This window comes from Sceloporus occidentalis, unplaced genomic scaffold, assembly GCF_023333645.1.
Source record: "Sceloporus occidentalis isolate IW3139 unplaced genomic scaffold, rSceOcc1.0.p SCAF_1, whole genome shotgun sequence".
Classification (NCBI taxonomy): domain Eukaryota; kingdom Metazoa; phylum Chordata; class Lepidosauria; order Squamata; family Phrynosomatidae; genus Sceloporus; species Sceloporus occidentalis.
This window is the reverse complement of record NW_028316981.1, coordinates 105654922-105681544: the sequence shown is the minus strand read 5'-3', so window position 1 is coordinate 105681544 and position 26623 is coordinate 105654922. Positions and strand designations below refer to the sequence as shown.

At 41.4% G+C, this 26623-nt stretch overlaps 1 protein-coding gene across 1 annotated transcript in view; it reads left to right on the top strand.

Annotated features, from left to right (window-relative positions):
- Positions 1-26623, top strand: part of JAKMIP2 (janus kinase and microtubule interacting protein 2) — a 148930-nt gene that overhangs the window by 98627 nt on the left and 23680 nt on the right. Inside the window, exons 3-10 of the mRNA XM_089531509.1 lie at positions 4102-4599; positions 12496-12705; positions 13489-13587; positions 14772-14918; positions 19387-19527; positions 20846-20902; positions 22982-23101; positions 25846-25974. Of these exons, the coding sequence (XP_089387635.1) occupies positions 4102-4599; positions 12496-12705; positions 13489-13587; positions 14772-14918; positions 19387-19527; positions 20846-20902; positions 22982-23101; positions 25846-25974 (1401 nt within the window). The remainder of the gene's footprint in view (positions 1-4101; positions 4600-12495; positions 12706-13488; positions 13588-14771; positions 14919-19386; positions 19528-20845; positions 20903-22981; positions 23102-25845; positions 25975-26623) is intronic.

Genomic DNA, 26623 nt, shown 5'->3' with positions numbered 1-26623 from the left:
ACTGGAACCTGGAGAGCAAAGTATGACAATGTCACAGGATAGTGTAGGCAATGTCACTATATTTACTTCTTCAGAAGTAGCCTGAAAAATGTGAGCCATCCTGTCTGAAGTCACAATTTTTTCCCTTGCCTTGCAAGTCAGTCAGATGTGCAGTTTCTTCCTGAGGCACTTCTGTAGTTTAGGAAAACAATTTTTTGAACTGGAGGTACCTGGGAGGATCTTATCTTGGACCAACATCTGCACTTTCCTTTATGAAATAAACATTTTCTTCTACTTGAATAACTAGGAGATACTACTATGTTCCCTTTAATAAACACTATTAGAGAAGTGGCTGGCTATCACTGTAACTGTCTTTATGACAGTGGTTGCTTTGTTTTCTCAATTTTGCAATACCTATCAAGCTTCTTGGAGCACTTATAGAAGGCCCCAAAGCAACATCTCACCACTTCCCAGTCAGGTTATGTGTTCATTCTTCTTAAAATTACCTTTCCAAGCTCTCCTCTTGTTCTTTGCCTCAAGCAACAAAATGTATTAAGCTGGCCCTAAGGAAAATGGTATTTCTGTCAATGTATTTTCAGTGAAGATCGATGGATACCTATCAAGCATTACTTTGTGTTTCTCTTTAAGTAAGATGGAATAGAAACTAAAGTTTACAGTTCAAAAGGAAAAAAATCCAGTAGTAATAGTAGTAGTAACAGGGGCTGCATCTGCCCTGGAGAAATCTTGCAGTTTGACATCACTTTGATTACCATAGTTCAGTGCTGTGGAATCCTGGTATTTGTAGTTTGTTGTGGCACCAAAGGTCTCTGACAGAGAAGGAGTCAAGCTGCATTATTTCTGCAGTGCAGATGCAGCCAGAGGTCTGTACCCACAGTCTCAGATAAAATCCATGACTGCAGTCTAACCTAAATATAGCAATAGCGAGTTGGCATCTCTCCTCTTGTGGACTGCCTGGAATCGGTAATGGGCTGGATGAGGGAAAACAGACTCAGCCTGAATCCAGAGAAAACGGAAGTACTCGTGATAGGTTCTCCTGGCCCAGGGATGGCGGTGTTTCCACCTGTCCTGAACGGGATCACGCTTCCCGTGAAGGACTCAGTATGCAGTCTGGGGGTGCTCCTTGACTCGTCGCTCCACCTAACATCTCAGGTGGATGCAACGGTCAGGAGCACCTGTTATCAGCTTCGGCTGATACGCCAGCTGCGTCCCTAACTGGGCCGGGGGGACCTTGAAACAATAGTACATGCTCTGGTAACCTCTCGTTTGGATTTCTGCAATGCGCTCTACATGGGGCAACCCTTGTACCATACCCGGAAGCTGCAATTGGTGCAGAATATGGCAGCAAGACTGGTCACTGGCATGTCCAGGGCCAGTCACATAACACCGGTCCTTAAAGACCTTCATTGGCTGCCTATTCGCTTCCGGGCGCAATACAAGGTGTTGGTTATCACCTATAAAGCCCTAAATGGATTGGGCCCAGGGTACTTAGAGGACCGCCTCTCCCCATACAATCCGCCCCGCACACTCAGATCTGCCGGGAAGCATTTATTGAAGGTTCCAGAGGTCAGATTGGCTACCACCACCCAGAGGGCCTTCTCCAGCTCGGCCCCAAAACTCTGGAACTCGCTTCCCGACGAGCTCCGCTCGGCCACCTCCTTAGACCACTTCAAGAAGGGGTTGAAAACACACCACAGGAGACTCCTGACTCCTGTGATGCTCCCCTTCTCCTCCAGACAGCATTGTTGAGCTGTCATGTGTTTTGGTTTTTATTGCAATTGATGTTATTGTTGCTTATGAGATGATGAAGATGTTTTTAATGTTTGATGTTGTTTTATTGTTGTGAATTGCACTTGTTGTTAACCGCTTTGATTTTTTAGAAAAGCAGTATATAAATAAAATTTTTATTTATTTATTTATTATATCAGTGCTTATCAGTGAACTAAGCAGTCCCGAAACATTTTACAATGTGTAAGCTAACTGCCCCCAACAAGCTGGGTACTCCCTGCCTGGGATCAAATCACAACCTTGTGGATTGCAGTACAGGCATTTAAGCACTGCACCACCAAGTCTCCCTAAATGCCCAGGACTACCAGGGGCTACTCTTAATTTATTTCTTTATGTGTGTTTTCAAGTCATTTCTGACTAATAGCAACCCTATCTTAGGGTTTTCTTGCAAGATTTGTTCAGAGAAGGTTTGCCAATGTCTTCCCCCAAGGCTGAGAGAGTGTAACTTGCTCAAGGTCACCCAGGAGGTTTGAGTGGTTGTAGGGATTCAAACCCTGGTCTCCCAGAGTCTAAGTCCAGTACTCAAACCAGTACACCATGATGGCTCCTATACACTTAATAACTGCTGATTTAACTGTTTTCCCCTGCTGTTCAATGAAACCTTTCAAAAGACAACTAACTTTACAGACTAATAAAATAAAATGACCTTTACTACCTCTAAAACACAGGACTCAATAGGAGAAAGAAAGTGGAAGAGAATGAAACAAACCTAGGCCTAAATCCAAGAGTCCCAACTAGAGTAGATCCACAGAATCAATGAAACATATATAACTCAACTTAAGTCCTCTGATTCTGTAGGTCTACTCTAGTTGAGACAATTCAATTTAGGCCTCAAGCACCAGTTGTTAAAGGTACACAGTTCTTGGAAAGATGGAGTAGAATCTACTTAGGGGAAAGAGCAGCAGCTGGTTTTCCCATTGAATTGACAGAATGGCCCTCCTTCCCTTCTCTTCCTCTGCAGTAATCATAGACCTGGGACAGACTGCCCCAAAAGGGCAGCCTGCCGGCAGCCTATTTCCCTCCAGAGGGAAGCCACAGCCGCCAAACCGCTGTGTGGCGCTAAAGACACAATGGCGGCACCTATGTACACAGGACGCTGACATTAGAACGCCGCCACTCCGTACTAGGGTTAGGGACCGTGCGGTTGCTGCCACCGCCATGCCCCTTTTGGCCCATCTGTCTCGGGCCTTAGTGACTTTCCAATTAGCAACAGTAACACATTAAATACATTAGGGTTTGAAGATCTGTTGTGTCAGATGAGATGGTTATGCCAAGTAACTTACAGGTAGGTCATTGCCCTTTTCTTCTTCATCTTTTAATTCCTTTTTGTGTAAAGGCACATTCATCTTTTGCTTTAGTACCTTAAGCCTACCATGTATATACTGTAAGACCAGCAACAACAAAACTCCTAGGTTCGCCACTTCAGTTAAGAAACAATGCAACAAAAGCACCCAATCTGTGTGGAAATCCCTCAGGAAGGAAAATTAATTTTCACATTTTTGGAAGGTGTGAATGGCTTCACGTTTCAGCAAAGGTTAGGTTGGAAGCTGGCTACTCAGAACAGATTGACATTTAAAAAGAAACTTTCTGTCTCATTCTTCAACAGCCACAAGTAATGTGCAATTGTGCAATAACTGCTAATTCTGTGCGTTTTTAGAGGATTGCTGAATCTCTCTAGTTACAGGCAGTAAAAGTTCAAGGTGGTGATTATTATTTTGTATCTATTTCCTGTCTAATATCATTATAATTATTATTGTTATCCTGATAATTATTAGCATCACAACCACCACCACAACCACTGTCATCCCTATCAATTATCCCACCATTCTCCTATTTTGGGACTCAATGCAACTTATGAAAATTAAAACAAATACTATTAAAATTTACATAATAGAAAAGTTACAAATGTAATTAAACAATCAGTAACATTGAAACCAGTTAAAGCATAACTATTAAAAAGAAATCAATGAATAGGCAATACAGCACATTATGCAAAGGCCCTTCCCTTGAACAATTGGTCTTCTAAGGTCTACTGAAACAAACAAACAAATGTATTTACCAACCTGCAGAAAGGTGGCCAGGAGACTATCAATCTAGCCTCTGTGGGAAGAGAGTTCCAGAACCAAGGAGCAGCCACTGAGAAGGCTTTCTCCATGCTTTCTCTAGGTGTACCTGTGAGTGTGGCAGGACAAAAAGAAGGGCCTCCCCAGAAGATCTCAAAACATGGGCAGGCTCATATGAGAGAGAGTGTGGTCCTGTTATGGTTTTGTTGTTGTTGTCATTGTTCTTATTAATAATAATGTCCTTCCCCTGCAGGTAAGTAGGCTCGAAAGGGAGAAAACGCAGGAAACAAAGCGGATCCGGGAGTTGGAGCAGCGCAAGCAGACAGTGCAGATCACTGAACTGAAAGCAAAGCTCCACGAAGAGAAGATGAAGGAGCTACAAGCTGTCCGGGAAAACCTTATCAAGCAGCATGAGCAAGAAATGACACGGACAATGAAAATTAGAGATAGTGAAATCCAGCGACTTAAGTCAGCGCTGTTTGCTTTGCGAGAAGGGAGCAGCGACAAAGTACGGACAGCCCTGACCATTGAGGCCCGGGAAGAGGCTAGGAAACAATTTGACTCTGAACGGCTTAAGCTTTTGCAAGAAATCACTGAACTAAAGTCTGCCAAAAAGCAGATGGATGAAGCCCTGAACAACATGATCCAAGCAGATAAGATCAAAGCAGGGGATCTTCGGAGTGAGCACCAGTCCCACCAGGAAGCCATATCCAAGATCAAGTGGGAGAGTGAAAGGGATATCCGCAGGCTGGTAAGTGAGTCCTTCCAGATGACCAGCTACTTAGAGGGCTCAAAGTGCACAACAGCAATGTTCAGTTGTCATCATATCACTTATATAAAGCTTGCTGTTACAGAGGCAACGTTGTGGGAGACAGGACTGTAGTGGCTGTCAGATCTTGGTGGCGTTGCTTGAGATGCCCTCCTCTCCACACATCCAATTCATTAGAGGAACATTGCATTCTCTTCTCAAGTGTTTAAGAACCAACTTATAAGAGCAGATAACAGAACTTGTTTTGCACAAGGCATTTTAAAATAATATTTCTCTGTCCAAATGGACACCCAGCCCTGGCTCTTGGACACCCAGTGGAGGCAAATACATACATGCAGTTTAATCAGTGAACTACATGATTTCCACTTCTGCTTCAATGCACTCTGTGAATTACTGCAAAGTAAAAATAAAATTAATTCCCAAATATATATTTGGGGGTTTTGCAGTCTCAGATAATCTGCAATTCCAGATGATGTCTTGTTTTAAGCAGTTTTTCTAAGCTTTTATAAGACTTTTAGGAATTTTTCTTCTTTTTAATTGGAGTATTTTCTGGTGGTGGGCAGTATAATAAAAATGGCTAGAATTTTGATGTGTATAAATGCATTTGCAGCACTGTATTAACCTCCTTTTTTAAAAAAAAATCTTTCAACACTGAATGTCAGGATTGTATGCATCAGAGAAGCTTTCACTCATTAATCCTTTGAATAGGAAAATGGACATCCAGTAACCATTTCTTTAAAACTGGCCTGATATCAGGCTTCTGAGATATTGCTGAAGTCCAGTTCCTATGGGCCCTCACCATCCTAGCCATGATAGAAACAGTTGTTCATCAATGTTTGGAGGGTTAACTATTTGCCATCCTAATTTACATCATAGTAATGTGTGCAGTGGTGGAATGCTGATACTGCAGCCACTCACTCACAGTCACAGGGTTGCGAGTTTGATACCAGCCAGGGGCTCAGGGTCTACTCGGCCTGCCATTATTCCAAGGTTGCTAAATTGAGTACCCAACTTGTTGGGGGAAATTAGCTTACATGTTGTAAACCACTTAGGGAGTGCTTAAGTGCACTGATAAGCAGTATAGAAATGTACTTGCTATTGCTATAGTAGTCAGGGTGTCTTGTGGTTAATGGGGCTTCCAAAGAGCACACATGCAAGCAGCTCTTTCTATCTCCACATGATCATGTATTAAGGTACATGAAGCTATTTGAAGTGGGAGCACACATAGCTGATCATACTGAAAGAAGTGCAGTACAGATGAATACTGGTATTCATAGTCTTATTCACTTTCTGATCCAAAAGTTATACTACTGTGTTTGACTTGATAACTTGATGCAAAACCAGATTGGTGATGTGGTTATATGGAGAATGGAAATGTATTCTCTCTTCCCTCCTCCTAGACCCTGTCTGCATGAGCCAAATATAGTATCCACCCCCAGTCTTTTTGGTGGAGAGTTCAAATGACACATGTCCCAAATCCCAGTTGTGCTTCAAACAGTCTGGGCAGTGTTTGGCTCATTCTTCACCATAACTGGGGTATAGCCCCCTATTCTAACCCCTGACAGCTGTTAACACATGTGTCCCACTGTGCTGCCTGATACAGCCACCACCACTGTGGGTAGCTTCGCTGTGAGGTCAGAACTAGATGCCTAATCATGAGATCAGTTCTGGCCCTGGAGCTGCTCCAATCCCCCTCTGTTACCTCGGTTCTCTGCCCTGGCTATTTATCCAGTACAGCCACAAAGGTGATGAGTTGTTTTCTTCTGAGCTCCCAGCCTCAGTCTCATGACTGATCATCTTGTCATGGGATCCTCTAAAGCTTTTTCTTCCATTCTTTCTAACATTTATATGAATTCGTGGTTAAAGTCAGCAGAGAATTCAGAGTAAGGGATCAGCAATATGATAATGACACTTATTTCTATTTCTCTATTAGACCTGAGTCAAGTGAGGCTGTGAAGGTGTTAAGCCAGTGTCTTGAGCAGGCAATGAGTTGAATGAGTGGCAGTAAATTGATGCTGCAACTCCACAAGACTTCCTCTGACTAAGAAACTCATGTCTGGGAAATTAGTGATGTAATTGTTATCTAATTTTTTTCAAAGGAAGCAACAAGTGCTTTTAGCAATTTTATGCTCACTGCAAGAAAATCTTCAAAATCTAAGCCTTATTATCTGTGAATAATTATAATAATAATAAATACCTGTGTTGGTTCTGCACAGAAAAAAACAGCTTTATCACTTGAAACCAATATGGCCTTTGTGATAGCTAGGATTATCTTTTACTACCTTAAGTTACAATGGTTTCTGAACAAGGATAGTTCAGTCAAAGGCTTATCCTGATTGAATACTATAATGTATTGTAGGTGGGCTACCCTTGAAATACACCCAGAAACTTCAGCTAGTGTGGAACATAGAGATTAGAAATGTATCCAGCACAACCAGATGGAATCATATCATTTCATTTCTGAAGGAACTGCTCTAGCTACCTGTCATTTTCTGATGCCATTTGAGATGCTTGTGCTTGGCTTTAAAGACCTAAATGGCTTTGGAACCAAGCATCTAGAGGAACATGTCTCTCCATATCATCCCTCAGTTCTCCACTACAGTTTTCCTCTGCCTTCTGGAACTCTCCCTGGAAGCCAAGATGATGAAACTGAGGCTGTTGTACTTTGGTCACATCATGGGAAGGCATGACTCCCCAGTAAAGATAATAATGCTAGGGAAGATAGAAGGCAGTCGAAAGAGAGGAAGACCACATGCCAGATGGCTAGACTGAAACAGGGAGGCCAAAGGCCTGAATCTACAAGACCTAAACAGAGCAATGGAAGATAAGGAGTCTTTAACAACAAACAGAGCAGTGGAGGATAGGGGAAAGTTAACAACAACTAGCCTTAGAGAGGTTATCGGTGCCTCTTGCTGCTATGCATTGCTGAGTGGTTGAGTCTGGATTGAGTCCACAGTACTACCTTTGTCTTGATGATGATGCCTAAATACTTTCAGTTTTACAGAACTTATTGTACTAGCCAAAGATCATGATAAATAAGGCCAGAATGCAAACATTTTGCTAACCCTATACCTAGCCAGGTCCTTGTGTTGTGTATACTAGATGAAATCACAGACCACTGTAAAGAATGCCAGACTCTGGCTCACATACTTTTCTTGACTTTTAACAAAGAAGATTGCTTTAGGACAGTGATTCCCAAACTTTGGTCCTCCAAGGTGCTTTGGACTTCAGCTCCCAGAAGCCCCAGCCAGCTTGGCCAATGTTCAGGAATTCTGGGAGCTGAAATCCAACAATCTAAATCACCAATGCTTGGGAACTACTGCAGGGGTTGCACATTATTGAAGAATATAAAAGTGAGTTTGAGTGCTATGTGGAAAATTCTGCAGAGGTTGCTTTATATTTTATGCAAAATAGCTTGAGCAATTTTTCCAAAATAGTGATTCCCTTTCCCTGTCTTGAGCATTTAACCATTACTAGATAGTCACTAAATTTCTGAATCCTCATTTTCTTCTGCCTTATATAGCAATGTTAGTATTTTCAAGGCTCACATTGAGAAATCTTGTCTAAACATTAATTAACCATTTCACTACTTGTGGCACTGATGTTTCCCTAGAACTGAAGCCCTGGTGGTACAGTGGTTAAATGCCAGTACTGCAACCATTCACTCACAAACCACAAGGTTTTGAGTTCAGTCCCAGCCAGCGTTGACCCAGACTTGCATCCACCCAAAGTCGCTAAAATGAGTACCCAGCTTGTTGGGGGCAATTAGCTTATAGTTGTAAACTGCTTAGAGATTGTTTAGTGCAGCGTGAAGTGGTATATAAATGAGGCTGTCATTGCCATTGCTATTGCTACTGTTTCAAAGGTGTACCAGTGTAAATTAATAGGCAGAGTAAAAAAACAATAGGCAGGAATTGACTGCACTTGGTAGACAAATTCTGGTTTTGATTCCTGGTCCATTTGCAAGGTTCAGTGGTGATCGCCACTCAGCCAGCAGAAATATAGCTTCATCTCATCTGGGCGGAATCAGAATAGGTGCGGTTCATGGGAATACAGCAGTCTAGGACTTATGCTGTCCTTGCTATTTTTTTGTCATTGCCTATATTTATAGCCAAGGCATTTTGCTGGCTGAGCAGAACAGCAAACAATACCCTCCCTCTTATTCACTTAAGTCAAGATTTACAGTAGCCAAATAATACAAAGACACAAGGGTAAGAAATATACAATAGCTATGAATACATTGATGGTTTTTTTTTCCCATGTACAAGTTTTATATTACATGTATTCATTGTATTTCTTTATCCTATAATCTTTGTATTGTCTCATTTGGGGTCAGTAGTGCCCTTGGTTATTGTTTTCCCTGCATAGTACAAAAGCCAGCCAAGGTTTTTTGGCATGTGAGGTCAAAACTTCACAAACCTCTCTCCCTTTGCCCATATGGAAAAAAAGCAATAATAGGAAAGTAGATAACTAAGAATTTGCTGTTGTTTTGAGACCAAAAATCTATTGCCTAAAGTACATCCAGTCTTTAGAAGAGAACTACAAGTTGTGAAGAACAAAGAGGAATATCCTCCTTAGACTCTGGTTCAATTTTCCTTGGGCACTGGTGTCATTCCATTGAGCACTTTTCTCTTCTGGCAGGGTTAATAAACTGCATATTTTAATAACATTGGGGACAGGGATAAATTGAACTGCACTTTACAAAGAGGGATGGAAGAACTTGTTATGAATCCAATATTTATTGCTCCAAAGCATCATGCCCTTTCCAATAGAGAGTTCCATCTTGGCTGAAAGTGGGGTATCTGGTGGCTTTCATGTCAGTGCAACAGTGAATCCAGTTCACAATTTTATAAAGGTATAAAGGAGTTATCTAAAATGGTGAAACTATTTGTGTGGTGGGGCCCAGCATCTTGGTTAGTTTCTTTAAAACCCAAGGTAGATTCAGCACCCCACTAACAGATGACCTATCAACCACCACTGGCTGGAAGAAACTGACTTCTGTTACTGTATGTTGTAAAGCACCAAGCTGAGTCACCTTCTTGGGGTAGGACTGCTCTATGCTCATCCTGCACAAGTTAACTTTTTTATTAATTTGCAAACTATAAAACTGGTGAGCACCCACTCATCTTGTGGACTGCCAAAAGGCTTGATTTTTCAAGTCTAGTTTTTCAGTTATTCAAGCACCAGCACACTATTATTATTATTATTATTATTATTATTATTATTATCCTTTATTTATAAAGCGCTGTAAATTTACACAGTGCTGTATATAAATTTTTTAGTCAGACGGTTCCCTGCCCTCAGGCTTACAATCTAAAAGACACGACACAAAAGGAGAAGGGAGTGGTGGTGGGGAATAGGATCAGGTCTAGCAGATCTTCTCCACCTCCGAGGCCTGGACCAAGGCAGATGGACTGGAGGAAGGGCTTGGCTTCTTGATGGATGGTTAAAAGGAGGCTTCCTGGGTCAGAGAGGGACTCACCTCTGGGAATGCGTCTCTAAACAATATAGTCTTTAATTCAGTTTTGAAACTGGGTAGAGAAGTGATGAGGTGTGCATGTGGGGGAAGAAGGTTCCAGGAGTAAGGGGCAGCAAACGAAAAGGGATGAATTCGGGAGGGGGCAGTGGTAGTCCTACACTGTGACAGGAGACCCTGACTACCAGAGCGGAGGGTGAGAGTAGGAATGTAAGGAGAAAGAAGGTCAGATAAGTATTAGTATATTAATAAGTATTATTATAAGTATAACTATTAGGGTTGCTACCATGTAGATAGACAACATCTCCATGCTTAAAACGGTAACATGGCAGGGAGAAAGTCAGTAGGTGACATTTCCCCTGTGATTGCATTCCCATGCTGGTGAAATCACCAGTTGATTTCTGGTTATTGAGCATCCTCTGCCCATAAAACTATAGCTACACTGCACTAACAACATGCAGGTATCTAGCTAGTCCTTAAAAAAATGAAGATGTCTGTACTAAGTAAATGCATGTTAAGTGCAAATGAAAGAACAATAAAATGCAGAAAATGACAGGTTATATCATCTGTACAGAAATATGCAGAAGAGATCAAGATACACTGTGCTAGAGTCTGAGGAATGCATTTAATAAAGCAAACTAAAATGGTTTAAATGCTTTTGCTATAGAGCACATTCAAAATATTCTCCCACCCTGGGAATACCATGACTGGTATCCTGTTCGGCACTTACAGTACCAAAAGCTGGAATAATGATATTATCAGTGCTTGGGGTTCACATTTACATTCATGAATGACAACATGTGACTCCAAAAATCACAACCTCACAGCAAATGTTTCCAAGGCACTAAAGACTGGGGTGCTGGGAAAAGATGTCCACAGCACACTTCTTGTCATGGAGAACATTGAGATAAGCAGTTGTGGCAGGACCCTGCGGGATCTCTCCACCTGCTTATTCTCAAGGCACCCTATGACTGAGAGAGCACTGCAGATGTCATTTCCCCATGGTCTGATCTCGATACCTCATTTGGCCTGCTGCCAGATTGTGAAGAAAATGTAAGAAAATGTCAACAAAAAGACATGAGGCAAAAAAAAAATTACAGTTTAGAGATGTTCCACCACAAAGCCTGTCACATAATGAAATGTTATGAGGATGATCCTTTGATTTTGTAATGGGCAACTCATCATACCATCCAAAGAGAAGATGCCCTTAGTTCTTTTTCAATTTCCTGTCTTCAGTTTTGGCTTATGGAAAGGGGAGACATGCCAGATGACATGGCTTCTACCATGTCATGACAGACAAATCTTTGACTAGTGGAGCTTTTCCAAATATCTAGATGTAGAAATTGGGACTCCTTTAGCTGTTCAAGTTTTGCCTGTCAAACAACTGCTCAAGATATTGGAGTTCTGTCTTTTTTTTTTTTAAATAGCAACCATAAATGTAGAGAAACAATTGTCAAAGTAGATCAAAAACTCTGTTTTGATTACTGAGATGGGTAATAAAAATAAGCATGTGAGGAAGAGAGAATCTAGTAGGCTCAATGCCTCCATTGTCATTCTTGTCACTTCAAGAGGGACAGTTTGTGAGAGACAGTCTCCTCTGGGTATGAATAAAAAGAGGAAAAGACAAGGGTATTTTGTAGTGACTGTAAGGTTAACTAGTTTATGTCCCTTTTGCACTACACAATTATAGCTCTGTGATTCCACTATAATTGACATGACTGCATCCTATGGGATCCTAAGATTAGCAGTGTGTTTGTGTGTGTGTCTTCAAGTCACCTGTTGACTTAATAATCCTATGAATTTCATTGGGTTTTCGTAGGCAGAGAATACTCAAGAGGTGATTTTTGCTAGTTTCTTCCTTTGAAATATAACCTAAGGCAACTAGTATTCATTAGATAACTCCCATCAAAATATTAACTAGGGCTGAACCTGCTTAGCCTCCAAGATCAGATGGGTATTCAGTCCCTCTGACCAAACTGCAAACCCCAGGATTCCATGTCAGTTATACTGGAATCATAAAACTATAATTGTGTGGTTTGGAAGGAACCCTAGACTGCAGCCCATTTCTTCAGCTGACAACCCCAGTAACCAGGTTCACAATTGCAAAAAGAGCATATATGAACAGAGGAGGCTCTTCTCTCTTCAGTCTGTCACTTTATGCATATATGGAATGATGTCAGGAGTAGGGTGAGGGTTAGATAGGTATCCTCATTGGGTTACTTTTGCTATATTATGGAACACCTGAACAGGGCTTATTAATCACTGCTGCCTATATATTTTGTAACATAGAAAACTGGCTTAGTGAATGGAATGTGAAGATCATTCTCTTGCAGAGTGTTTGAAATACATCAGTTTGTTGTTATGCTCTCCTAGTAACACTCTCCTTGCATGTCTTCATTCAGATGGATGAGATCAAAGCAAAAGACAGAACCATCTTTTCTTTGGAGAAAGAGCTGGAGACCCTGACAGGTTATGTTCAGAAGCTTCAGCTGCAGAAGGAGGCTTTGGATGAACAGCTCTTCCTAGTGAAAGAGGCCGAATGTAACATGAGCAGTCCCAAGAGGGAAATCCCAGGCAGAGCAGGCGATGGCTCTGAACACTGCAGCAGTCCTGTAAGAAGGTTTTTTATATTTCATCACAACCAGAAGCACTGGGGCTTTGCTTGGTTTCACTTTGCCCACTTATTGCATCATGCCCCTGCCTTCTAGAAAGAAAACATTAATCTGTGGTGTATTAAATGCACCCTCTTGTGGTGGTCATAAGGCTGCATTTAGTATGGACACTAATGACAGCTATTCAGAACAAGAAACAGTAGTAATAATCGATTATAAAGAATAATGCCCAGGTGATTCCTAAAGCATTCTATTTCACCCAAAAATGAACAATACAACAAAGTAGATGTTGACGCACACACCAGGGTTCAGAGAGTTCATTTCATTTCTTCTGATATGCTGGAAAGTTGCAAGTTATTTCTGGCCATTTTTAGAGCTATTTTTTATTCTTTCAAGGTGCAATGGGAGCCTGAAACAGTATTTAGGGGGAGAATGAGCTGCCAAGGGCCATATGTGGTGGGCTGCACTATTTCCACCACTGCAGCAACTGGCATGGCTATAACAGCCTGGAAAAGTTATTCTTTTGGACTATAACTCCCAGAGAATCCCAACTACCCTGAACCAGCATGCTGGTGACCAGGATTGCTGATAGATTCTGGGAGTTGTCACCCAAAACAGTAACATTTCCCCAAGTTTTTTTATTTAAAAGGTAACCAAAACAGCCATCTGGGGAGCAACGGAATGAGAATTATGCATACATTGGCAAGTACTCTGCATTTAAAACTTCAGTTAAAAAAAAGATTTCCATGTTTTCTTCTAATGATTTAAAGGATTTATTTACAGGATCTACGCAGAAACCAGAAAAGGATGGCCGAACTCAATGCCACTATACGGAAGCTTGAGGACAGGAACACACTGCTTGTAGATGAACGTAATGAACTGGTGGGTTCACTGAGCTGTTTAACAACTGGGTTTGAGAAGCTATTGCAAAGAACAAAAAGACTTCATATGGGATGTGGCTGTTTTGTTTTAAGTTATGTATTTAAATTATTTTAATACTACCTCTCAGTAAAACTTCCAGGGCAGCATACAAGAGAGTAATATCATACATTATATAATACTGGTGGTAACTCCAGTATTAGTTCCAGTCTATCATTTTCACTTAAAAAGTAGGTAGTGGGTGTTCTCTTACTACATTCAGGTGGTAGCTGTCTAAACCAACCCAATGCTAACTCCACTTTTTTTGTATTATATAACAGCCCCTTCACACTGCATCATTATAGCACAATGATTCCACCTGGACTACCATAGGTCCACCCTATGGAATCCTGGGATTTGCAGTTTAGGGAAGGGTATTTAGAATTCTCAGCCAGAGAGCTCCAGTGTCTTTTGGAAAAGCAACTCCCTCATCAGAAGCTAAAAGCTAGCTTTAGATTGACATATCACAACATGTTATGTTTGTTACTTGGAGGTTTTTTTCACAGTTGTTGGGGGAGCTAGAGAAAGACATTTGTTCATGAGACAATTGGAAGTAGTTTGAGAGAAGCATCTTATGCCATGATGTACACATCAATATTTCTTTTCCCCCATTGTTGCCTCTGATCAAATTACATTTTCACATGTTTTTGAATCCATTTGAAACATTTAGAACCTGTATGCCAGAAGCAAAGCTGAGGTGATCATATAAACCGTTCTTTCCCAATGCAGTGCTCTCCACAAAATGTTTCCTTGATATGATAAGATTTGTAGGCCATTACAACTCCTACAATTTCCAGGCAACTATTATCTAGGCTATTTGGGATTGATGGGGCTTGTAGTCCAACATGTGGAGGGTACAGGGCTGGGGAAAAATGATATATAGCATAAAGAGTGAGCCCTCTTTCAAAACACCTTCACTTCTCCAAACTCAGGCACCACTCTGCACCCAAAACAAACCGTAGTGTCTGACTGCAGCCAAAGAAAAACTGAAATTATTACGCTGTTTCCATCATTTTCCTAAATAAGGCTAGAATTTCCTCAGATAATAAGCACCAACATGGGAAATTACACTGTTGAAGAGAGAGAGATCAATTATGAATTATCAATATCAACATATCAGTTATGAATTGTTACTGTTGTTGTTGCAGTTGAAACGTGTTCGTGAAGCTGAAAAACAATGCAAACCTCTCCTGGAAAGAAATAAGTGCCTCTCCAAGAGAAATGATGAACTCATGCAGTCCTTGCAGCGCATGGAGGACAAACTCAAAGCAATCACAAAGGAAAACCTAGAACTGGTTTGTATTACAAATCTGGAAGTTCTACACATATACAGCAGTGCAAATAAGGTTTTCTCTGTGAGATTTCTTTCACTGAATTACTGGGTTTTAAACATGGTCCAGTTTTATTGGGTTAACTTTTTTTTCCTATTGAAAACTGAATTTTCACTTATAAAGGAAACAGGGATAATATCAGTAGGTTAATACAGTCAAATCCAGGCTAAGATTTGGAAAGGGTCTTATGCGCTTTTGCACACAACCAGTCTGACCTGTGAGACTCCTAATGTGTTCACATTAACCTGCACACCTAAGGCTGAAGTCCTGTACACACTTACCCAGCCCACTTCAGAGATCCACACCAGAAAATTTAATGTTTGGCAGCAATCTATTCCATTCATAACATATTCCCAAGAGGTTTGAGCAGGTTCCCAAACACAGATCAGACTAGCTTTAGCAAAGTTGCTGTATCATGTGCCTTCAGACGATGTGTCTTGGGGCATTTTGTTCAGTTCATGGAAATGCCACCTATCTAAGTTCTAGTCCAGCTATTGGTGAGCCTTCTAATTTCCTACTCATGGTGATATGAAATATGAAAGGAAATTACATACGACCTTGGTATCATTGCCTAACAACGTGTAGAAATATGCATGTGATTTTTCCAGTTCCCACTTATGGTTTACACCCATGAACAATCAACGTTGTAATTTTCTCTATCTATAGAATCACTCCCTTGCCACTAGTAAGCAATATTTAAACCAGCCCTAATAAAAGCTATCTCAGGCCCGTTACAGACCGCCCAAAAGGGGCGGTCTCAGGCCGCTGCCGGTTGCAGTGTGGAGGAGTCGCAGCAGCCAAACCGCGCGACTCCTCCGCGCTGCAAAGAAGAAGTGCGAAAATCGAGCTCCTTCCGGCAACCCGGAAGAGATGCCGCAAGTGTCAAAGTGTGCACTCGCGGCGTCACTTCTGGGCCGCAACGTGCGGACGCAGAGTGTCCGTTACGTCGAAATGGCTGCGGCCGTGTGGAACGGCTGCCGCCATTTGTTACGGACTCTGTCCGTAACAGGGTAAGGGGCGTCTGGAAGAGACGCCCCTTTTTCAAAATGGGACGTCCTAAGGACGTCTCTTATGGCGGTATGTAACGCGCCTCAGTTTTTTAAAGGTATATGCTTTACTTGACTCACACTCCCAGGTTTTCATTGGCTGTGTCCACATATCACAGTAAGCCATGATTTAGCATGATGTGCACAAGCAGAAAGAACCACAGTAGGGTCATATCTTCCTATTCCTCTTTTGTGATTGAGAGGAAGACATTGGCCTGATCAAGACCAGTGCTTTGTGCCAGCCTGGACATGCAGTAGGATTGCCCGGGGGTGGAGCGACCACATGCGCCGCATCCCTACTATGTGGCAGCAGCGTAACAATGGTGGCGCTCTGTGTACATGGGTGCCGCCATTGTGATGTAAGCACCATGCGGCATCCACACAGCACCGTGTGTCCCTTACATTATGAGTGCGCCAATGGAGCACTTGTGACATCACTGCAGTGTCGCACAAAGAACTCGGAAATTCCGGATTCTTTTTGCTTCACAGTGGAGGCGCACTGTTTGGGGGCGGCACCATCCCTGAGGAGCAAAAATGGGTGCCAGCAGACTGCCGTTTCTTAGCAATCTGTCCCATGCCATTATTAGCATTTTTTTTTCTGTGAATCTCAGCTTCTATGAATCTCAGCTTGTCTTGTTTCTGGACCAAGGATTGTGATGTAGCCATAACCATGAGCAGCTTCAAAACAAACTGAATATAAAATGTGGATTATGACATTGAAATGTTTAAACCAACCAAAGATAAAGCACAACATGGTTCTAGTGGATTCAGGAAAACTGGAAGTAAAGATGCTGAAGAACTGCTTTTGACTGTACTAGAGGGGGAGAGTAGGAGTGAGTCACAGAAGCCCAAGGCTTGCTGTCACTTCTTTCAGCTCATGATTGTTTTGATAAACTATTATTCAACCTGACATACAGACCAAACCATTGGTTTTGTGGAAAAATTAAGTTGCAAGAAAGAGTAATGTTTAGAATAAAATAACTCGGACAGATTTTCTCCAAAGCATTTCTCACTGTGCTCTGCTCTTTTTCTTTTTCTTTTTCTTTTTTTTTAAGATGATTTGAACATTATATTTAGATAGATTCAGTTCATCCCAATGTCCAAGTGAATGGGTTGGGGTTAATTTGCACTACTTCATGCAAGTAGAACTGGATGTATAATTCTCCAGAGATTAAAAGTAAACTGTTTTAACTTGAATCAGTTTACAAGACAATTGACAAACCAGTTGTAACTGGTTTGAGTGTTGGACTACAGCCCTGGAAACTAGGGTTCAAATCCCAGCTCAGACATGGAAACACACTGGGTGACCATGGGGCAAGTCACAATCTCTCAGCCTCAGAGGGAGGCAGAGTAGACTACCTCTGAACAATTCTTCCCAAGAAAACCCAATGATAGTTTTATGTTAGCTTCACCATTCACCTTAGGCTCATTATTTTACATATATATTGTTGTGGCAAGGCACACAGCAACAGTATATACAGTATGTAAAAATAGATTTAAAGAGACCTGAATTTAATTAAAAACTAATTCTCTAATAAATCCCTCCCTTATTATTACCAGATAAAATCCCCCACTCATGCTTGTTTGTTATTACATTTGTCCATACATATAAATGAACCTTAAATATATTAAATTGAGTTTCTTAATATGATATTGACTATGATCGTATTGTCTGTAGAACACCTTTTCACAATGTCAATATAGCATTTAGCAGTTTCCTACCAAATTAGGGTGGCACACAACAACATCAGTGTGATGGGAACTCCTACTGAGGTTTCAACTCATGGGCTTCTATCACACACCTTGCCCTTATACCCTCATGATTCGCCCCCTGAATCTCATATGTGGGCCTTAAGAAGTTTACAGTACAGGGCATGAGGCTGTGTTGATCATTTGTTTCATTGTGATAAAGTGTGATCCATTTTCCTTGTTCACTGTTAAATTGAAACATCCAGACAGTGATACAGAAGATAAAAACTAGTAAAGATTAATTGTAAGAGACAAAAGTTGTTATCCTGGTTCTTAACACAGTACATGGAAGTATCTCAGTTTCAAATAAAAAACAATTCTCCCTGAACTTTTTCCACATTCTCACCTCCCCAAAAACCCTGTTCAGATATTCTCTATTTTCTTCTTCCCAACAGGCCCTGGCTCTATCTCTAACTAGCCCTATCTGTTTGACTAGCCTCTAGGGCCCAGAAAACATGGGCCAAATGACGCTGCTTCTGGCCACTTTGGTGCATGACATTCAAATGACACACACCTCCAACATGGCTCAAAGCCGTGCTCCAGTCCTTTGGACCGGAGCAAAAAGGAGCGGGGATAATCTGGCTCCTGCCCTTGTTGTTCTGCTGCCATGGTCTGGTTTGGGAGCAGGCTGTGTGATCTGCTTGCAGCTGAAGCAGACTCAGGCCACTCTTTCCCGTGCATCTGCTCCAGCCCTTAACCTGTGGTCTGCAGACCCATGAGGAATGCAATGCCCTCACGGGGGGTTTGTGAGGTCCTGGGAGGCTTATTCGCCCTCCCTGCCTCTTTCTCCTATGGCTGGGGTGCAGCGGGGGCAATGCACCCAGGAAGATGTCCTGGGGGAGCAGGGGGGAGCAAAGCCCCCTCTCTCCCTCCTCTGTCAACCATCGCTGCTGCTACCACCATGTTTCCTAGGAGACTTGCTTGACTTCTGTGCCTCTTTCTTCTGGGTCTGGAGTTCACCTAGAGCAAAAGGCAACCCAGCTATCCCAAGTCAAGGTGTATGGTAAGGGCAGCATTTGATGCACTTTAGGATTAAGTCTTGGGAGTCTGGTTTGAGAGTTGCACTACAACTCTGGTGAGCAGGGTTTGAATCCCAGCTCAGACATGAAATCTACTGGGATTAACATGTCACACTCTCTTAGCCTCAGAGGATGGCAATGGCAAACCCCTTCTCAAGAAACTTGCCAAGAAAACCCCATGATAGGTTTGCCTTAGGGTAACCATAAGTTGGAAATGTCTTGAAGGCACACAACGATGACAACAACTTGAGGGCTGCAGCAACAAAAGATATTTCAAGTGGGTCCCTGGTAAAGAAAAGGTTAAGAACCACTGATCTAGGCTATATTCTTTGTCCACCTCAAGTCCCCTTCCAACAATCAGTGTATACTTCCCACCATTCTAGGCAGAGATGTTTATTGTTAATTCCATCAACGTTATAGCAAGATACAATTTATAAACTAACCCAACTCTTGCATTCGTAATGATTTGACACTTAAAACAAGAGCCAAAAGTCAAAAAGTAAAATCACTGAAATAGTTACTACAACCAGGGAGAGAATAAAAGCAGAAAATGTTACCAAAATCCATGTTTTAAAAGAACAATGATGATAATATTGGTATTTCATTTTTGCTTTATAGAAAGAAAAAATGACATCACATCCTCCTCTTAAGAAATTAAAATCTCTCAACGACCTGGATCAAGCAAATGAAGAGCAAGAAACTGAATTTTTGAAACTTCAGGTTATAGAACAACAGAATATAATTGATGAGCTGACACGGGTAGGTTGTAGTCCCCAAGAAATTAGTAAAGTAAAAAAGGATATTATAAAAGCCTTCCTCGTTTTTTGTTTGTTTGTTTGTTTTTTAAAGCAAGATTAAAAATAATTAGGGGAGTACACTTCTACATCCTGCTCCTAATTTATTTTCCACCTTCACCCAGCATTTAAAGACCATGAGGTGCTCAGAAATTTTCTGGGACAGTATTTTCACTCCTTCCTTCCACTGGAATGTCCCATAATTTATAACAGTGGTGGGCAACACGCACCTATCCAGATGTTATTGGGCTACAGCCCTAGCTTGCACAGTAATGGTGCAAGATGTTGGGACAGGCAGTTCAGGACCAATTGGGGAACCACATATTCCCCACATCTGCTCTTCCTGCAAGTTATCACCTCTTTTCAAAGGTGGAATAGGATGGGAAAGAATTCAGAAAACAGACACAGGTGTACTTACAAGGCCATTCACACACAAACAGTTTTACCTCCTTGGACCTCAGAAGGCCACACCTGGGGAGTAAAGTGTGATTTTTCAGTCTATAGCAAATCAGAAGGGGAACCAATCTTCTTTAAATCTCCAGCCATGTCCTCTTGGAAACTGCTGGGTGGTAGCAAAAATGGGGGATCTCCCATTTTAGGCTGATTTTAGTTTTAGGTGTGGGGAGCCAGATGGGTCTGGGGATGCTCTGGGGCTGCATTGTGGGTCTTGCTGGTCAACTGCAGTGCACAAGCAAAACGGTGCCCGCTGTAGAACTTTGATGTTCCTTATTTCTGCTGAAAATTAGAAAGTAGGTCAAGACTGGAGAATGTCTGGCAGCCCAAGGATCCCATTCAGTTCCAGGTATGTTCTTGAAGACTGCATTCCCACAGTTAGTGAGGCTAAAGATAGAAGGATGGAATCAAAAATACAGTTGGTTCTCCACATTTGCAGGGGTTAGGGGAATAAGACCCCCATGAATTTGGAAAGTTCATGAATAAGCATGCAGGCCCTCCCCAGGCTCCCCTCCGATACCTGTGTGGGGCCAGGAGAGCCCTTGAAAACTCATGAATAAGCAAATTCGTAAATGCCAGAGCCACGAATGTCAAGGACCAACTGTATCAGTGTAGTTTAGATTGAATTGTTGGTAACATGCCCTTGGAGGGGAAGATCACAAAACACTGAGAAGGGGCTGTGACCACCTAGGTAACCCCAGAACATCAGACTAGGCCTCCAGAAGGGCTGGTTTCAGCCCTGAGACTTGAGGTTCTCCACCAGTGATAAGTGCTGATCTTTGATAAAAGTATGCCTTAGCCTTTACTTTGAACTTGGTCTTCTCGTATAGGACAGAGAGAAGCTTATTCGGCGGAGGAAGCATAAAAGAAGTTCAAAGCCAATTAAGGTAAATGAAGTACACAACTGGCTGAGAGGATCATTTATGTAAGTTGTTTGTACTGCATGTCAGTTCATCCTATTTTCATCTCAGCCTAGTACGTGCAGCCTCCAGCTGTGAGTATGTGGAGCCAAGAGAAAGAAAACAATTTCAGCAGCTTCTGAATCTATCCCTCTGCTTGCCAAACTTAGTACAATTTTGGAGGTCTGGTCCATGGAGATGAGAACTACAAAATTCTTTTTCACAGCTGACCAAGTATATCCCATATGTTTCCCATTTTTGCGATGTCAAGTCCTTGCGTGGGAATAAAAGCATAGTAATAACCAGTGTTCCTAAAATTCTCATTGATCAGTCTGTCTGCATGACTCACTTTGTTTGGCAAGTTTTAAGTGCTGAAATCAGTACTTTGCTATCCCAACCTGTTGATTAAGCAGCTCTTGTCATCTTAGGGAAATGATTCATATAATTGTTTTTCTTTGATGTTTTTAAATTAAATTGCAAAGTTTGAAAACATTAAGAGCTAAATTCAGTTGTTACTCCCACTAGAGCAGTACTTCTCAAATAGTGGGGCGGGCCCCCCGGGGGGGCGCGAGGCTCCGTAAAGGGGGGTGCAAGGCTCTGTTATGCAGAGGTGTACTTATAACAATTTTATAGACAAATGATACTATTTACAGTCGCGCAGGGGGGCGCGAAATGTTTTCTTCTTCCTAGGGGGGCATGACAGAAAATAATTGAGAAGCACTGCACTAGAGTAACCCCACTGAATCAATGAGGCTTGCTTAAATGTTGATTTAACATGTCTCACTCATTCAATATGTTCTGGAACTAACAATTTGCTTTAGCTTCAAGATATTAAGGAGGCAGCAGAACTCAGTTTAAATAGTAGATTTCATAAGAGACTTTGGTGTCTCTGTGTGTGTGTGTGTGTGTGCCTGTCCAAGGTTTAAAGTCTGCTGGAGGGGCCCTTCTCTGTATCCCATCAGCTAAGGTAATACACCATGGCAGGATGCAAGAGAAGGCCTTCTCTGCTGCCATAGCCCAGTTATGGAACAACCTTGGAGTTGGAGGTGCCAATTGGTGCCAATGTTACTCTCATTCAAAACCCAATGAAAACATAGTTCTCACTAGAGCTTTTGGAGCTCTGCAGAAACCTTTGCATATATATGGTTTTGAATAATTTTAAACTATTTTAAATGTTTTAATGCATTTTTAAATTTGTTTTAATATTTTTTTGCCTTTTAAAAATCAATGTTATTATTTACAGTGTTTTAAATTTGATAAATTTGCTGTGTCAATCTGCTTTTTAAAAGACTTAAACAAGGTGCTAAACCTATTTGGGGGATAAACATTTTTTAAGTTCAGAATAAAACTGAAGGCAAATTTACCACCCCATTGACATGGAACCCACTAGCCCTCACTCGTGTAAAATGCTAATAGGACTCTATAAATAAATCCAAAATCCTACACTTTGTTGGAAGGCAAAGTTGGTTATTTTGATTTTGATGTTGTGCAGTGACTTAAGTAGGATTTCTCCCATGGGCAACAGGAGATCATGAAACTACACTGGACCCTTATCTTACATGGGGGATCTGTTCCGGACACCCACCCACCCCCCGCATAAACCGAAAAACACATATGCTCAAGCCCCATTCAATATAATGAGGCTTTTGCTCACAGCATGGCAAAGCGCATGCACCACGGGCACGGGCGCCATTCATTTTTTTGCTGCATGGCTTCAGCATAAGGTGAAAGCCATGTAAAGTGCACCCACGTATGGTGTGGGCACACTGTATATCTGCCAAAAAAAGAATGGGAGAAGGGATTGTGGTGTAAATCCAGTTGTAGCTCTATATCCAAAATGGATTCACCAGATTCTGGACCGTGTGGACCTCAGCACACAGTATTGCCACTGTTGGCTAGTGATGCTCAGCTGCACATGAAATATAGTCAATAAATACATTGAAACAATGTGTTCTAAGATATATTGTAATGGCTGGCTTTGCTCTGTGTCTTAATAGTGGTGGAGGAGTCACATCTGAAGTATTTTTTTAAGTAACTTTATTTGAAGTAATTTTCCTCAATCTTCAGAGGCATATATTGGATACAGTTTATGGGGGTGATGATGATTCCATGGACTCTGAAACCTCATCCATGGCTTCATTCAGAACAGACCGGACACCAGCAACACCAGATGAAGATCTGGATGAGGTAAGGTCTTTTTCATTCTCTCGTAAAGTTTACCTTACTGACTATGGGGGACTGGAATGCATACAAGAGTTCTGAAAGATTTCCTTTAGTTACTGATTTGAAATATTAAAAGAAATTTTAAACTAAAAGATTTGAGATATTTTCCACAAGACAAATAGTCTTTTTACATCTTCATAAAAGCAAGAAACATTGTGAGACAGAGAACCTCATGTGCCTTTAATATATATCAGTACTTACAATGAAAAGATAAAAAGCAGATTCATGCCTTCTGCCAAAAATTGTTACAGTCACAAAAGTCACTAAAATTTAATAGGTGTCAAATTGAAAGACCTAGCCATGTTAGTCCTGAATGTAAGTATGCAAAGGGATCTTGTAGCATTTTTGAGACTAGGTGTGGTCCAAAACACACTGAAGAAATAATCCAGTTTTGAGACTGCTTTAACTGTCCTGGTTCAATGCTAGGGAATTCTGGGGACTGTAGTTTTGTAAGACATTTAGCCTTCTCTGTCAGAGAGCTCCTGTGTGACAATAAACTACAATTCCAAGGATTCCCTAGCACTGAGCCAGGGCAGTTAAAGTGGTCTCATACTGGATTATTTCTGCAGTGTCTCCAGACCTGTGTGAAAGACATTGTAGCAAAAGCTTTCATAGATGTGGTTGCATCTGAAGAAGTAGACCTAGTCTACAAAAACATATGCTACAACTTCTTTCACACAGGTAGTTCATACAGTTAGTCTCAAAGATGCTAAACAATATCCCTGTGCAAAATTTAATGTATTTCTATCAGACGTTGGAAAAGTTAATAGGGACATGGCCAGGCTGATTTTGTTCTCATCAGCTACCTTTTCCTAATCCTTTGCCTGTGTGCTGCTTTGATTTTAAGAAAGAAGTCTGTGGCTTTTTAAAGCACCTTCTTACCACCCAAACTGATAATGTCATGAAACACTAAGCCCATATTAGCATCCTACAGTTCACCTTCTGATTTTTTTTTTTTAAGGCAGGGGTAGGCAACCTGCGGCCCGCGGGCCGGATGCGGCCCGGCAAGGCCTTGGGACCGGCCCCAGCCTGGTCCTGCCGCTGATTGCCACCGGGGCCTTTGGGGGGCAATTGTCTCTAGAAGCCTCAGAAACATGCATTTATATTAACATTTTTTTAAAAATCAGCAAATTTTTTCACGTGTCCTCCATTTTTTAAAAAAAGTGTCTTCCATTTGAAAATTTTATCCTACATTTGTCCTGGTTTATTTATATATTTAATTTTTTAAAAAATTATTTAATTATTTGTTTTTTGGCTTCGGCCCCCCAGTTGTCTGAGGGACAGCAACCCGGCCCCCGGCTCAAAAAGGTTGCCTACCCCTGTTTTAAGGGGTAGGAGTGATTGGATTAGACTCCACAAAAAAACTAAAGCTGAAGTTTCCCTCCCTACCACTACTTCTGTACTAATGTCACTGAGCTGCTCTTTGCTCATAGAGTGACTAGCAAGAAATAGCACATTTGGGAGAAATGTGCTTCAAAAATAGATTGCCTTCGCTTTTTATTCACTATTATTATTACAGTGGTCCCTTCCCTTACATGGGGAATCTATTCTGGACACACACACACACCATGTTAGAGAAAAACGCGTATGCTCAAGCTCTATTGAAAACAATGGGGTGCGTGCATGCGGCGCAGTGCAGCACATGTGCCACAGGTGCGTGCACCATTGTATTTCCCACGGCATGGCTTCAGTGTAAGCTGAAAGCTACACATGGCACACCCATGTATATTGAGGTCGCATTGTATTATAAAAATCCCTGGCACATGAATCAAATACTTGACCATATTTCTTAATTCTAGTATTCCCAAATTCCTCTAGTATTCCTCAATTCTTAAAAAAAGAAGATTGATCAAAATTACATGTTTCTAAGTTAAGGGAGAAAAAACAATTCCCTTTTCTTTTTGTCAGATGTTTAATATCCAAGATTTATATATGTTGAACTCACACATCGAAAAATAGGATAGGTGGCAATTCAGCTGTTGTTGAACTCCAGTTCACATGAATCCTAGCCAGTCAGACCAGTGGTAAGACATGATGGGAGTGAAAGTTCTTGACCACAAAGAGGGTTGATATTTCCTCATCCCACCTGAAAAGAATTTAAGATTTTTAAAATTAGTTAAATAAGGCATAACCCAAACTGCAAGTGTTCTCTGGAGGCCACATATATATTGTTAAATTAATTTTGCCTTCTCTTTATTTGAAGAAATGTTAAGAAAGCTAAATATACTGTATATACTCGTGTATAAGTCAAGAAATTTAGGTCAAAAAAATTGACCCAAAAACCAGGGTTGACCTATACAGGGGTCAATGTGGTCCCAAGCCTCTCCCCAGCTGGGCTCCCTCCTGGGGAGGGTGACTGATCACTGTGCAGTTTCTCCCCAGCTGGGCTCTGACCTGAAGTCTGACCCTTGACTTATCCACAGGTCATATAAAAATCCACAATTTTGGCCCCAAAAGTTGGCCTCAACTTATACACAAGGTTGACTTATAGTGGAGTATATATGGTAATTTCATTTTTAAAAATACATTATTGATAGTTGTATTTAGTTAGAATTTTGAAAATCTTTTCTAAACTCTTAAACTTTACATGTACACAGCATTCTATGGCTTGTCACACAATAAATAGAACCTTAAGGCATTCTTATACATTTCATATTTTTATTACATTCCTCTGATATTCACCTGAATTTTCCTTCTGTCTCCTATAGAGCTTAGCAGCTGAAGAATCAGAGTTGCGATTTCGACAACTGACGAAGGAGTATCAGGCCCTGCAGAGGGCCTATGCATTACTGCAAGAGCAAACGGGGGGTATCATAGATGCAGAACGAGAAGCAAAGGTTGGTACTTGCCAAAACCAAGAAATCTGTAGTAGAAACACATTTCTCAGACTCTGGAAAGAAAAGGGGGGGCGGGGAATGTGAGAAGAAACTCATAGCTCAGGAGGAAGTGAAGAGACAGGAAGAGTATTTTATTGTGTTATATAGAATGCCATTAGCAAACATGGTCCCAAGCAAGATGTGACATTGTTCTGTTATAAATAGTGGCCTTAATAACAGAGAGACACTGGCTCAAGTAGTGAGTTTGAGGCAAAGATTCTGGTTTTGGCAAAGTTGGGAAAAGTCTAGCAAGGTAAGGCAAGGTTACCCAAAAGTCTAGGTTTGGTTAAGACAAAGCAAAGGATGTAAGATTCAAGTAGCACATTGGACAGCTCCATGGGTGCTTAAGCTGCTGGAGATGCATAGAAAACATGCTGAAATATTACTTTTACCCCAGGCATTTCAAGACATAATTGCAGCTCCTTCTCATAGGCTAGCTCTGCCATCAGTGAAATTACCTTCTTCAGTGAACAGACACTGAGCAGAGGAGACTGTGGTTTTACACAGGCCTCTTTCATGAAATACTCAGAGTCAGAGGAAGCCAGAATAACCCCTCTCGACTGGAGAGGATCTGCTACAATGGGCTCTTCTTGCCATTCCACTTCTAAGA